At 35.4% G+C, this 14923-nt stretch overlaps 1 protein-coding gene across 1 annotated transcript in view; it reads right to left on the bottom strand.

Annotated features, from left to right (window-relative positions):
- LOC129072236 (EGF-like and EMI domain-containing protein 1) overlaps nt 1–13271 on the bottom strand; it is a 198431-nt gene extending 185160 nt beyond the window's left edge. Inside the window, exon 1 of the mRNA XM_054575662.1 lies at nt 13174–13271. Within this exon, the coding sequence (XP_054431637.1) occupies nt 13174–13271 (98 nt within the window). The remainder of the gene's footprint in view (nt 1–13173) is intronic.
- Nucleotides 13272–14923: the final 1652 nt, after the last annotated feature.

Here is a 14923-nt window from a genome sequence, read left to right as displayed (position 1 = left end):
AAAATTTGAAAAATTGTTTTGTTCTACTATCTTGTGTACAGTTTATTGTATAAGGACATGGTGAATACTTAAAATTGTCCTAAAATATATAAACTTAAGCTACTAATCAAAACCTACCAAATTCATAGGAGAACCTAAAATATGCATTTGGTGAACTTTTAACCTATAAGAAATTGTCTAAATGACTAAAGTACTCTAGAACAATGTTGTTGAGTACAGTGCCCATTAACCACATATGGCTATATAAATTTAAACGCTTGGTTCCTCAGTTGCACCAGCTGTGTTCCAAATGTTCTGTGGTTATTGGCTACCATTTTAGGCCTATAATATGATAGATCACTTCCATTACTGCAGGAAAACCTACCGATAGCACTTCCCTGGACCGTCCAAGAGAAGCTCCTTAATTGAGACAACAGATCAAAGGAAACTGAGTTTCTCCAGTCATTTCCCAACACAGAGAAGTCTGGGTAAAGAATGTGCTTTAAGTATCAGAGCAAAACAAAAAGGGGATGTGTTGTTCATTAATTTTGCAAATTTATAAATTAAACTATGCTAAGTGGAACAAATGAATAGCATTTATAAACAGATAATGCACAATGTTAAAAAGATGCAAGTCAGAATATAGAAGAAATGCAGAATACGTCTTCGTTGGAAACAGCTTTCGTATTTTTCCAAGTAAGCCTACCAAAATCCATGGCTAGGAGGTACATAATATGTACTTGGCCAAACTTGTCTTTCTAGCTTAATTTTTTAGTTTTATTTATTTATGGTTTTGCCAAGGATCCTGGTCTTCAGAATTCCAATTGAGAAAATAAAAAGCAATGTTTAAACAGTTCCTCTGGCCTCAGAGATGGCAACCTACCTCATGACCGCCATGTCTACCCTACTCTTCCAGCAAAATGGAAAAGTACAAGACAAACAAAACTCAAGCTCAACAAATACAGTCTATAAGTGAATTATCAGCAAAGAAACAAGGCATGCAACTAAGTATTTAATGATATATATCTTATTTACCTCATCCTACCAGATGGGTTATTTGAAATAACTCCAATCTCCTACACAGAAAAGTGAGATTCTGGCAGATTGCTAACTAAAGATTTTTTGGCCCTATAGGCAAGCAGCTGTGAGTGGAGATGGGTGTGTGAAAAAAAAACCAAAAAACCATAGTTAGTAAAAGGGTGGGCAGACGCCAAAGCATAAATGAGGGCCCAGCAAAAACCATACTGTTGTCCTTGCATCTCTGTCCATTTGTGTTAGCTACAAATGAGCTAGCCCAGGACCATGTGGGGCAGGGGAGAGGTATGTCCTTAAGGAAAAAAACAAAACATGATATCTGTACAATGTTTTCACTATCATTAACAGACATGTTACATCATTATCTGTCAACCTGGTTCCTTTCATTTAGGAAGTTCTAAAAAAATTCATTGGACCACAAAGTAAAACGGTCATGAATTTTACCTCTGTTTCTTATTTGATTCTATCTGTAATAAAATAAGATTTCCCTGAACTTTTCATTCTTTGGAAGGCCCACATAAACATAAATGGAACTCTTTTAAAGTCGTAGGTATTCTCAAAGCCTCTGAAACCAAGTATGGGTCGCCTTCCTGTTCTGCACCAGGTCTCACCCACGCTTGATTTCATGGGCCAGGAGAGAAAATCTGGCAGATCTTACAGAGGTCTGGCTTCAGGAGAATCAGCAGAAGAAAGTAAGGGGACAAGGCAAGAGAAGACATTAAAATCATTGGGAAAATAACATATTACAAGGAGCCGGCTCAAATAAAGACATTTCTGGTGCAGTTTTCCATTCGGATTATCTGTACTGTCTCCAAGATGATTTGTAGTGACAGATAAATATGCAACAACTCTTGAATTGCATTTTGTATCTATTTCTTTACTGCCTATTTTCTATCATTTGGGATAATCAGCTACAAAGTCTTATCCAATGTACTTCTCACCAATCATTCTAGACCTAAGTGTTTAACTTTTTCAATCATCAAATTGTATTTATAAAGCACCCACTTCTGTATAGTCCTTTTAATGTTGGCTTACACTTGTATAGGCTACCAAAAGAAAAACATAATCTAAAATATATTCCCGGTACATGAATCCACTGAATTTTTTCATAACTAAAGCTACATCTGACAAATATGATTTTAGGAAATACAGAGCTTTCCAAAAAAGAATACTATGTAATTTTAAGCAATTCTAAAACCTTGACCAATCTCTGTTAATTTAAGATGAATGTATATCACAATCTTTCAATATGAAAAGGAAAACAGAAACTAACAGAGAAAAACCACATTGACATGCCATTTCTAAATTAGCAAAATATAATTATGGTCCACATCAGATTAACAAATACCATTTAAGTTTCATAGCATAGAAGAGAAAGACACCTTAGATATAAGCCTCCACTCCAATTGAAATCATTTAGAAGTAGCTGAGGAGACATTATTGGCCTTCATTTCAATCTGAGTTTGGAAAAGGGACACTAGGGGTTGTGTCAATCCAACATGCCAAAGCTCCATGCTTCCGTGTATCCTCCCAAAAGAACCATAAGCTAAGGACATTTCATGCCCGATACTGAGCGTGGCCCCCAAACCTCCTTGCTCCATCCCCTACCCACTCCTATTCAGCTCCATTCCTACCTGGCTTCTGCTCAGCCTCACCATCATCCATAACCCTTGCACCAATGGTTAACTCTGGTGTTAGCATTTTGTGCCTTATCTTTTCTCTTAGGTGCTCTCTGAAGAGCCTATCTCATACTAGCCTCTTTGGCTTTTTTCCTTTCGTGCGTCCCGAGGTGGAAAGGACCATCTGATCTGGGTCCACTTCCTCTATAACCACGATGACCACCATCTCTTAACACCACACTTGAGCTCAGCCTCGCAGATGAGGGGAGACCCAAAAAATGGAATTGATTTATAAACAATTGTGCATTTATTCTTACATGTTTAAATTTCAATCACCTTCAAAGTCTCCATTTGAGGTAATACACTTACTAGGATGTATTTTTTTCACTGTTCAAAATAGTTTTTGAACTCATTGATTTTGAAGCTTTTTAGTGCATCCACCATTTTTTTTGTTTGCTTGTTTGTTTGTTTCACCTCTTCCAAATCAGGAAAATATTTCCCTTTGAGGACGTCTTTCATCCGGGGAAACAAAAAAAGTCGCTTGGGGCAAGATCGAGGGACTGGGAAGGGTGGTGTACAGGGAGGAGCACACAGTGTAGGCCGGTGTGCCATAAATCACCCATCATGAAATGGGAAAATGTGTTGAAAGGTCTTCAGAAAACTTCACTGAGGCCAAACAGCCTTTCACAACAACCCCAGCTGGTGCACTGATACAGATGTGTTCCTAGAACACTCACCTAGTGGGGGAAGCCTGTACTACAAGGGGCCTGCCCTCCGGGCAATAATTCTGTTTTTGGGGGGGTCCCCCCTCATAGATGCTATGTCTCACAAGTATGCCATCCTTGAGAGAAAGCACCACTGTCAACAGTTTCTAGTTCTTCTTAAGGTCATTGAACTTTACTTCTCTGAGCACTATGCTTTAATTCCCAAGTGGCATTTCACCAACATTAACGTCTTTGTTGAAAATTTCATGTCATAGTAACATTTGCTTAAAGGACATAAGTCACATAATATTCCATTGGGCCCCCACTAATACATGATGTGGGGCAGAAGAGTGGAACTAGTGATACAAAAGATGAAAAGGGACTTATACCAAGTGGACAAATAAAATAGAGAGGGTCTTCCAAGAGCAGGGCGACAGGTGTACGAAGACAAGTGATATGAAAGACTCAGGCGCTCCTAGCAATTACTACCACCAGAGAATGAGTACGAGGGAGGATTTAGGGACAGATGCAGAAAAATTCGAGGGCCAAACCATGAAAAGCCATAAACTCAATGACAGAGAATTTGGATACTTTACCAGTAAGTGGTGAGATCCTAGAAACTAGTTAGAAAGCTGTTGCAATGTCAGGTGAAAAACGAGGAAGGCCTCAATTTAGACTTGTGGCAGGAAAGATAAAAAAACTTGAATGTCCATAGAGCTTGAAGACTGGCTGTTGCGATGAAGGAAGGAAGCACGATGACGCCTGCCTGCCTGCCTGCCTGCCTGCCTGCGGGGGCTGTGATGGCATCTACTGAGCGCAAAAAAGGAAAACATTAAAGCCATCTAAAGAGGCTAGATAATGAGCTACATTCAAAACATTAGATTTTAAAATAACAGATTTAAGAATCTTGACTCTTAAAATCAAAAGAATAATCAAGACGACACAGGTCAGTATAGAGAGGCAGAATACAGACTGGAAAACAGAAAAACAGGTACCCAAATGTAAGGAGAGCCAAGGGAAAAAATCAAGAGAAAGAACCTGCCAACTTTGGCAAGGGCCATAGGAAGTAATATTATCTCACTAGAAATATTTTAATATTGATAAAGTTTTTTGTATTGTTTTATCAAGTCTCAGTTTTTAACTATATTTGATATTGACATAGAACATATTTACTTTTTTGTTATTTTGAAAGCAAACTTCAGCTTAGTTTATACCAAGAGTGCAATCATTTCCACCATTTCATAAGTGAAATGAATATTGGAATATAGCATTATATTGATTTCCATGTAGTATAATTAATTTGAGGAGCTCTAGCAATCATTTACTTTACACTAAGGCTTAGTGTAAAAATTGCTTTTCCCACTCAATAAGATTCCTCCATGAAATCAATTAGGCAAATAAAATAAATTTGTAAAGCTTATTCATGCATGCACATTACAGAAAAAGAAACGTCTTCCATGTTCTTATTTATTCATCATCTTTACTTCAGGATAGAACACTTTGTCAATAATCAGATTGGGTTTCAGTATAATTCTCCATACATGTAACAGCGGAGCAGATACCTTACCTTGCCTGGGGCTCCATTCTCCTCACTTCATTGCTATTCACTGTACCGCACAGTTTACATGCAGATCAGTCCCATCAGCTTCTGAATTATGCTTTGAACCCCTAATATTACTTCCAAGAAAGTCTGATACAACCTTTTTAATGAACAGGTGGCTACCATACAGAAAAAGAGCTTCAATATAAACTCCCCTCCCCCCAAACACACATAAAAGACACCACAGGGAGCTGTCAGTATGTGAAATCAGTCACATAATCTTTATTAAACACAGCACACACCTCACCTCACTGGACTGGGAATCCTTAAATAAAAAAAAAGCCTTTTGCTGCAGATTACTTGAGATTTAGCTTCAGGATCAAAGGGGTAATTTTATTTTATTTAAATACTTGGTTCTGGCATAAGAGTGTTTTCCTTAGATGGAATTTTTCCGCTCAATGCTGATTTGTCTCTCCTAGAGACCTGAGTTGACATGAACAATCTCAACAGGCAGAAATGCAGAGATGGCTTCTTTGAACTGTTTTTCTGGGTCCTCTGAAACAACAAATCAACTTTTATAACTCTAACTCCAAAGATTTCATGTCATCTTAAATCTTTGAATGCCTGAATATATTCTTTACTTCACTAGTAGTTATTTTTAAAGGGGGGAAAGAGAGATATTGCCTACTTGATGGTTTTACCCAGTCTGAGACATTAATCACTCACTTTGGGTACAGTACCAAATTGCTCTCCCTTAATCAAGACACTGTTTTTAATCAGACAGTTTTGAAAGTCAACAAATGAATAACCCAATTATTTCAGTCCTTGATGAGTAGCTTAGGTATATACCCTTATTCTGTTCACTACGGGAAATATTAGTGAGAAGGGGACTTTGTTAGTGATGAGGAAAACTGCGGTGGCATCAATATGTGAGCTGTATTTCTATCCATCCCAGGTTACGTGAGAGTCTTGTAAATTCCTCAGCTACAGTGGGTAACAGCACTCTCCTACACAAAACAATGCAACTGGACAAATGGTTTTCATACCATTTGCAGATGTGTTTTTCCATTTCCTAGTGGCAATGTATTTAAGAATGATTTTTTTAAAAAAAGCATAGTCCCTTGCTCCTTTGAAAAGCCTCACTGATTTTTAAACAGTATACTTTCAACTACAGCAATATGTGAACTAAGGATAATCTCATTGGGAAAGAGAGTACAAATTATACATCTCTAGCTATGAATTTTGTTCTTTTAAACAGAGAAGGTAAAAATGCATCATTTATATGAAAATTTAATTATCATTATTTTATCTCTGGCCCTTCCATATCATAGTTTTTATTACTTAGGTTAGTTCAAATAATGAATTGTCACTGATGTTATTTTGCCCTCTACAAATATATTAAAAAATTAGGAGCCCCATCAGAAAATTCAGATACTTTCTCTCCCATCCAATCAAATAAAGTTAATCATTTTTCTACCTTCAGGCACTGCCAATTTAACAGTTCTGGCTGGAGGTCCCTGCCCAAACCCAGCCTGTCTACACTATATCCCCAAAACTCATTATTTCAACCCATTTCTCCAAATCTCTAACCCTTACAGCAGTGAGTGGTCCTAAATCCTAGCTGCACCTCAGAATCTCCTGGGAAGCTTTCATAAAATATGGATATCTAGAAATTCTGATGTAATTGCATTGGAATAGGACTTGAGCATCACCATTTTTTTGTAAGCTCCCCATGCGGTCTAAGGTGCAGCCTCTTTGAGAATCACCGCCCTGAAGCAATCTACCAGTGGTCCTATCCATTTCTCCACCTTAATTTCCCCAAACTGTAGATCTAACTACTTTCCCTTCAGAAACACATAGAATCAGAAATCAAAGCACTGTAGTTTTCAAAACATTTCTTTAAAAAAATTTTTTTTGATTATGCTATTACAGCTGTCCCAGTTTTCCCCCTTTACCTGCCTCCCCCCAGTAGCCCTCTTCCCTTGTGCAATCTACCCCCACTTTTAGTTCATGTCCATGGGTTGTGCGTGTAAGTTCTTTGGTTTCTCCATTTCTTATACTATTCTTAACATCCCATGTTTATTTCGTACCTACCAAATATGCTTCTTATTCCCTGTATGTTTTGCCCCATTCTCCCCCTTCCCACTCCCAGCTGATAACTCTCCAAATGATCCCCATATCATTTCTGTTAAGTAATTTGAACACTATCACTGCCAAATACATATATATACATATTTATATATTTCTATGTTTTCTATATTCAAAGACATAGGTGAAAGAAAGTGTGAAAAAAAACAATAGCAAGAAGAAACAAATGCCTATTATAAATGTCTTCAAATATTCAAGTAATTTGCTTTTCCCAACCAAAGTTCCACAATCCTTCCCCTCAGACTTACTATTTCCCACCATTACTCATCACTAATTAAGAAAAAATTGTTCTGTTGTAAAACCTAAGAATATTTCCACGCTTGGCTACCTCTGGTAACTCTTCAAACCATTTCACTAAATATTCCACCTATGTTAAACCTCTGCAGAGAACCTTTCTACAACAATAGTGATAGCAGGAACATTTTACAAATATTCCACTGGACTCTCCCTTCAGCATGTATCTTGGTTTTGGGTGAAGGGAAATGTGGTTTTCTTTTCCTATGTTTAGTTTTGTATTGTTGTGCAGTGATTTCGGGGATAACTAGCTGTATTAGTTTCATATTGTTGCTATAACAACTTACGTACACATTTACCCTCTTATAGTTCTGGAAACCAGAAGTCTGAAATCAGGTTTTACTGGACTAAAGTCAAGGTGTTGTAAGGGTCACCCTCCCTCTGGAACTTGTAAGTGAATTCTTTTCCTCACCCTTCCCAGCATCTAGAGCTATACTCTTTGCATTCCTTAGCTCATGGCCCCTTCCCTGTCTTCAAAGCCCACAGCACAACATCTTCAAATCTCTCTTTGCTTTCATCATCACATTACATTCTCCTCTTCTGTAGTGTCATCTCTCCTCTGCGTCCTTCTTGAAAGGACACTTGTGGTGACATCATTGGGCTCACCTGGATATTCCAGTATAATCTTATCATCATCAGATCATTAATTTAATTATGTCTACAAACTCCTTTTTGCCATATAAAGTAACATATTCACAGAGTCAGTGGATTGCAATGTGGAGTTAAGTGACATTATTTAGCTTATCACACTGCCTGTGGTCCTGTACTGTTTGCTGCTACTTATCCTGCACAGAAGAAACTAAACTTCCTGTTTAAACCAAGTGACAATTTAATAATCAGTTAGACTCAGGTAAAGCCAAAATAGGACTGGTTAAAAACATTGCAAAATTGGTCATTGAGGTGGAGCTATTCATTTTTCCAGCAATTTATTCTACTTAATACTACAATTGTCATCATCTGTATGCCAAGTTCAATAAATACTGCATCTGACATGGTTTCTTCAGGAAATGCTGGGTAAATATTGCTTTCTGTTTCAATTTTAATACAAACTCAATTCAATGGCTTCCTATTTAACCTTAACTATCATTTTTAATGTATTCTTACCTAATACAGTTTCACTTTATTAGCACCATTAAAAAAACCTCTAGACATAATTTTTCCTCTGACAATGTTGCCACTTGAAGGCATCATAAACTTATAAGCACAGATTTATAATTCATACATTACTTAAAAAGAAGAGATCCTTAATATATTTTATCTGCAAAAGAAATAATACATTTCAATTGAAAATTATGTTAGTAGAGAGAACAACTCAAGCATGAATGGAAAAATATTCTGATAATATAACTAGATTATAATATTTACATGTATAAAATCTCATTGACTCAGAAAATAAATAATAAACTACTTCTAATCTCTGCTAAAGGGAATTTTCATAAGGTAAATCAGATAAGAAAACAAAGCATTAACTGCAAATACTTGTGAGAATGATAGAGAATCAGATGTGTTTTAATACCTGTTATAGAACAGGCAAGATAAATTTAAGAACATAATCTAAATTACAGCATTCAAAAGCAATAGTGTGGAAGTTAACTGTTTTCATTTCATGGTCGCTCACAGACTGCTTAATCTTCAGGTTATAAAAATAAATGATATGTTGTTCTCATTGTTCTAAGTGTGTGAAATTTGGGAAAGTTAATATTTAAACTCAAAACACTATTAACCAAAAGTCAGAACTGATAAATAAATAGCAGCTAATATACAGTGCATTTAGTATGTTTTGTATAAAGCAATTATTGAGAAATTTTCCCTACTAGTGGGAGGAAAAAAACTAGGAGTTCAGGGTGAAGGACAGGACTAAAAGCAAGAGGATTGATTTTAAACATATGTAAGGGAATTCCAACCCTCAGATTCCACAGTCCACTCAAACAGCTAAGTAATTGTCCCTTCCTCGCCCTCACAGATGACAGGAAGTTTACTTCCTGAAAAGATTTATGGACCCCAAGCTGGGGCTGGGGGTGAAGTAGTGCACTGAAAATGGGGCTTAAATATAATTTTCTATATTGAATGAGAGTGGAGGATTCTTTTCTGGGGAAACCAAGTGACCCAAGCAAAAAGAAAAAAAAAAAAGACCTAGAGATTCTGACTGACATTTGGATGTCCTCAAAAAAAGCTAGTCCTTGTCCCTGCCTATTGACCTAAAGATGGCTTCTTGCATGCACACACATACACCTATTATACTACCATCTACATTTCCTGTACTGTTTGGTGCTGAGGTAAGGCCCCCAAAACAACAAAAAGTTCTGGAGAAACAGACAATGCAAGAAGAAACTAAATAAGTGTGTATGTGTGCATATGTGTGTGTCCTCAGACATAAAAGAAAAAAAATTACAGACATTGCACCTAATTTTATTAGAAAAATGTAAATGGAAGCATTTAAAAAACAGGAAAAAACTCTTAGAAATTAAAATGATGATTGTCTAAGAAAAAAATATAAAGCTTGTCTAAAAAAACAATATAAAGATTATGTTAAAATAACACAAATGAATGGAAAATGGGAGACCAAACCTTATGTATAGGAGGGAATCAATCTAGGAGCTCAGTATCTAATTAATGGTGGTCCCAGAAAGAAAAGAGAGAAAACAGGATCAGAAATGATCCAAGAATATAGCATACAGTTTTCCAGTGCTGAAGGCATGCATTTCTGGATCAAAAGAACCAGTCAAAGGCAGAACACAGATGAACGAAAGAAGACCACATTAAGTCACAACACCAGGTAGAAAAAACAAATTGGAAAAGCTTTGAAAAAGAATCAGTCAGATACAATAGATTGTGAATCTAAAGGGTATCAGACATCACAAACTGAACACTAGACAAGAATAGAATGGGGAACTGCCTTCAAAATTCTCAGGGGCAATTGCTCTCAACCTAGAATTCTATAACCAGCCACATGATCAATCACACGTGGGGGTGTAAGGAAGACTTTCTGAGAGTGAAGATTTCAAGGAATTTACTTCTCAGTCAGTCTATCTCAAGAAGCTACTGAAAGATGTACTCCGTTAGAAATAGTTAAACATAGGATTCAGAAAACAGGGAACTAAGTACAAGGGAAAAGTAGAGGCAATTCCTGAAGCAATGATGAAGAGGAACCCATCCCCACTGGAGCAGTGGCTGAAGGGTCCAAAGAGAGCTGTGTGCAAGACAAAATAAGAACTGTTATTTATATCCCTTCATGGGTTCGGTCTTATTGAAAAGAGGCTATTAAGTTCTCTCAGAAAGTGTGCACTGAATTACCTTACAGAGGAAACTAAGCAAATGGGAAAAATAAATCATTTACTTGTTCCATAAAAAAGTCAGAAAAGAAAAAATGTAATCATAGGATGCTAAGTGAATTATCTATGATCTATATCTACCTATCTTTAGATACTTAAACACTGAATTTTGATTTACAAAATTTAAAAACCTGAGAAGTTTTCAGAGGATAGAGGAGAGAAAAAATGTATATAAGGAGGGGTGGAGATAGGAGTGAGAGAGCTAAATCCTCATTTTCCATACTAGGAAGACAGACCATAACTAGAATAGAAATGTCAGAAAACAGTAATATGATCATGGTATTTGGAAATATAGAAATACAAATGAGAAGAAACAGCTGTGAAAGAGTAGAAATTAGGTCCTGTCTAGGGAACAGAAACTGAGGAATAGAAATGGCGGGTCAGTAGAGAGTTTTTGCTTTTTTTAAAAATAATCAGCCTTGTATAATTCTTTGACTTTTAAAACTATGAACATGCACAACTTTCATAAAATACAGATGCATTTTTGTTGAAAGCAAATATCTAGTGAAAATCCTATAATCCACTAATGGCAGCTCTTTTCAGTGCTTGTGTTCAAAGAAGTAATCCAAACATGTTTTGACATTGCATACTAAATGTCACACCATTCATTTGATTTCTAGCATTTCTATGACTGCAATGGCAATTTGCAGTGGCTTCAAGATGGCTCTAAGATAATTCCAAAGCTTTCAGGGTAAATTGGTCCTCTTGAACACTGTGCATAAATTTTCTCAGGCTCAAGCTGACCAAGTGGCAATCAAAATGAAACACAAACAGGATGTTAATATTGCATTATTGCTCAGAGAACATAGGAGAAAACAAAGGAAAATACAACCACCACTTATAACTTTAGAGGGAACAGTTTCCTATTGGGATGATTATGTGTTGTCAAAATGTATTAATTCAAATGAAGAAACAAATGCTTATATCTATTAATACCAGGCACTGTGCTAGGTAAACAGCAAATATAAAAATGCATAAAACATAGTAACTTCATTCAAGAAGCTTATAATCAAGGATATTAAACACTAGAAGCTCTCTTAACTGACCTCCATTTATATTACTTGTACTAAGCCTCACGAACCATTTCTCCCTTTAAACACAATGACTGACATTCACAGCATACTGAACACTCGAACCAGTGACTACTGTATTTTGCCGTGTATAATGTGCTCCCATGTATAGTGCACACCCACATTTTTGGCCCAAACTTTCAGGAAAAATATCTTTTGTTTTAGTTTTTAATTCAATTTTTTATTCATTTATATTTAGAAACAGAACCAATGATCATATTCCAGGGTATTATTTTGCATATAGATATCATTATTGCTTTCTAGAGTTACACTTTTAACACATAAGCATAAGTAAAAGACTTAAAAACATTTACACAGATACAGAATTAGTACTACCCATGTATAATATGCACCCTTATTTTTCCCTCCAAAATTTGGGCAAAAAAATGTGCATTATATCTGGCAAAATATGGTATTCTTTCACCAATATCTTCCTCATCCACCAGATAAGTTGTATTTCTATGTAGGGGAGTAAACAAAATTTCTCTACCCTCTTAGGTTCAGTAGCTCAGCCTGTGAAATAAACTGAAAAAAGATAGTTTAACTAGAGAAAAACAGAATGTATTAATGCATACATCACATGCAGACATTGGAGAACTCAGTGTTGAGTAACTCAAAAGGGTGGTTAGGACTTGATGCTTATATGGCATCTTGACACATTCACTTCATGTGTATGACTGCAAAACTAATTGATAAGGTGCATTTCTATGGTGGCTGGTGAAACTTTGCAAACACTGGCTACATTTTGGGATTTTACATTAGATCTCACCCTTTTGATGACTATTTTCTAAAGCACTGAGTTAACTATTAACATAGCAAAAAAGTAACTTCTATTAAAGAAAAAAAATAATGCAGATCCTCAAGAAAAGGAACATGATATAGAATACATAGAATAATAGAATATCAGGTTAGAAAGAGTCTTAGATGTCATATGACCTAGCCAATTAATTAAAATAGAGATATACCTGAAGCTGAAGAGGAAAGGGTACACATAGATGAAAGTGCACATGGCAGTAGTAATAAATTTCTGATAGCAATTGAAAATGTCATGACAAAACCTTACCTACAAAATCAAGGCTTTAATTTTAGCCATCATAAGGAGATATTTTCAAGCAACAATATGTTCCATGTGACAGCTTGATTTTCTTTCAAATGATTAACAAATGAACATTAGAAGATATAACAAGAATCCTTTAATTTTATAGAATAGGTGGGGCAAAAGTAGGTTTACAATTGTGAGTATGTGAAACAGAGTTTATTCTTAAAATATTATTTCCCATATGAACAACTGTAAACATACTTTTGCCCCACCCTGCATATCTCAGAAACCTTGGTTATAATTCTCATCCTCTATTAATTTTCATTATAAATTCAAAGGCACAGTAGTCCCATATGGTTAAATATATAATGAATTGGCCTCATGAGAGTAAGAAAACTAAACTAACAATTTACCTCACTTTTTTGAATATGGTTTTACTAGCATCTGAAAATTCATCTTCCTTGTCAGTCGTTCTTTCTTCTGGTAGATCCAATTCTCTTCTGATACCCATCCTATGATTCCAGATTCTGTTCTTTACTTTTACCCCTAGGAGCTGGCTAATAGAGCAAAGCCACAATATCACAATTCCCCCATGTGAGGTCACATGAAATAATACTTTCTAAAAATTCTTAAGTTTGAGATGATGACTTAAATAAAAATTTCAAGTCTGTAAATTTTAAATTCTGCCTATTGGATTAGAATATGGGAGATAAAACTTTATTCTTTTCAAAGAGAGAAATTTATATTTATAGCCTGTAACCTAAAATAGCTGGTCTGGTATTTTATAAAATTATGCCCTTGTAACAAAAAATCTAAAGTACAGAAAAAAATAAGTAAAATCATAAAAGCTAAGATTGTAAGGAAATTTAAAAAACATCTAATCCTATCACTTATGCTTGAACCCTCTTTACAGTTTTCTCATCAAGTTATTCATTGGTTTCAACATTCCCTTAAATAAAAAAATTCTACCTTCTGATGCAGCCCCATTCTGGTTTTAGAAAAACTATTACAGATTTATTGTGAGAGAAGAATCTGTCTCCCCATTCTTTTGATTGCTATCCAGAGACTACAGTATCTTAAGCCAAGGCTCAGAAATTCAAAATCAGCTATTTCTTTCCCAATCCATCCTCTCTCGTCCCAGCCATATTTTGAAACATGCAATAAGACCTTCAAACCATGCTCCTGAAATCTTCAGTTTTCTGCCTACATCTTTAGAAATATCAAAGATGTTTTCTGACATTAATGATATTAGCTCTACCACATAAATACACATTTTGGCAAATTCAACCTTGTAATGTTTCCTATTTTCTTGTGCATGTGACTATCATGGGCCATTTTTGTTCTATGTATAGTAACATCTATGATTTTTACTCAAAAGAGAATCTCCAATTATAACAACCTGTTACGAGTTTTGAGAAGAAGAAACAAGAAGTCACAGGACAAGTTTCTGAGTCCTAGAGCAGGCCACTAATAATTTAGCAGTTGGTTTTTCATTAAAAGGTGTAAAGCAAACAAATAATCAAATCTAATGTTCTTCACCATGCAACCAACATAGATGGTTACCATGGTAAGTTAAGCTAGCTCTACTAATGAAAAACATTCTAACTGAAATAGATGATAGAAAAATCAAGAATTAGTTTGTTTTTAATAGATAGAATTTCTCTTCTTCATTAGCATAACACTTTTGCATTAAAAAACTGTCAAAGTTTCTGTGTCAAGATTTAAGTCAAACTGTTATGATCTTACCAAACATAGATTTCCTATTAGTACAATCATATTCATTTAAATAAGAAACAGCAAAGTTTTTTTTAGGAAAAATAAAAGTCTTCACTTTTGTGATATTATAATAATTAGTAAACGTTCTCTTTCTACTGTAATATATATGACGAGCTATTCAATTATTACTATTAATTTCTCTCAAAATCAATCTCTTACATTTGACTTTGTTTTACATCTAGAATTGGTTTCCATTTAAATCTTCTATCCTAGTAAAATGTAAAATGAATTGTTTATTGAAAGGTCAAGGGGCAGCAATTTGTTCTTCAGATTTTATATAGGTTTTGTCATGATGAATTTGCTTCAGGCTTTTGTTTTGCTGATTTGGATTCATTTTCTAATTCCTACTCCTTCAAATGTACTCTATTCTGTCCTTTATGAATCGAT

The sequence above is a fragment of the Pteronotus mesoamericanus genome, unplaced genomic scaffold, assembly GCF_021234165.1.
Source record: "Pteronotus mesoamericanus isolate MK-2021 breed Mesoamerican mustached bat unplaced genomic scaffold, CSHL_Meso_final contig_116, whole genome shotgun sequence".
Classification (NCBI taxonomy): domain Eukaryota; kingdom Metazoa; phylum Chordata; class Mammalia; order Chiroptera; family Mormoopidae; genus Pteronotus; species Pteronotus mesoamericanus.
Note: the sequence above shows the minus strand (reverse complement) of the source record. Positions and strands in the feature narration are given on the sequence as shown.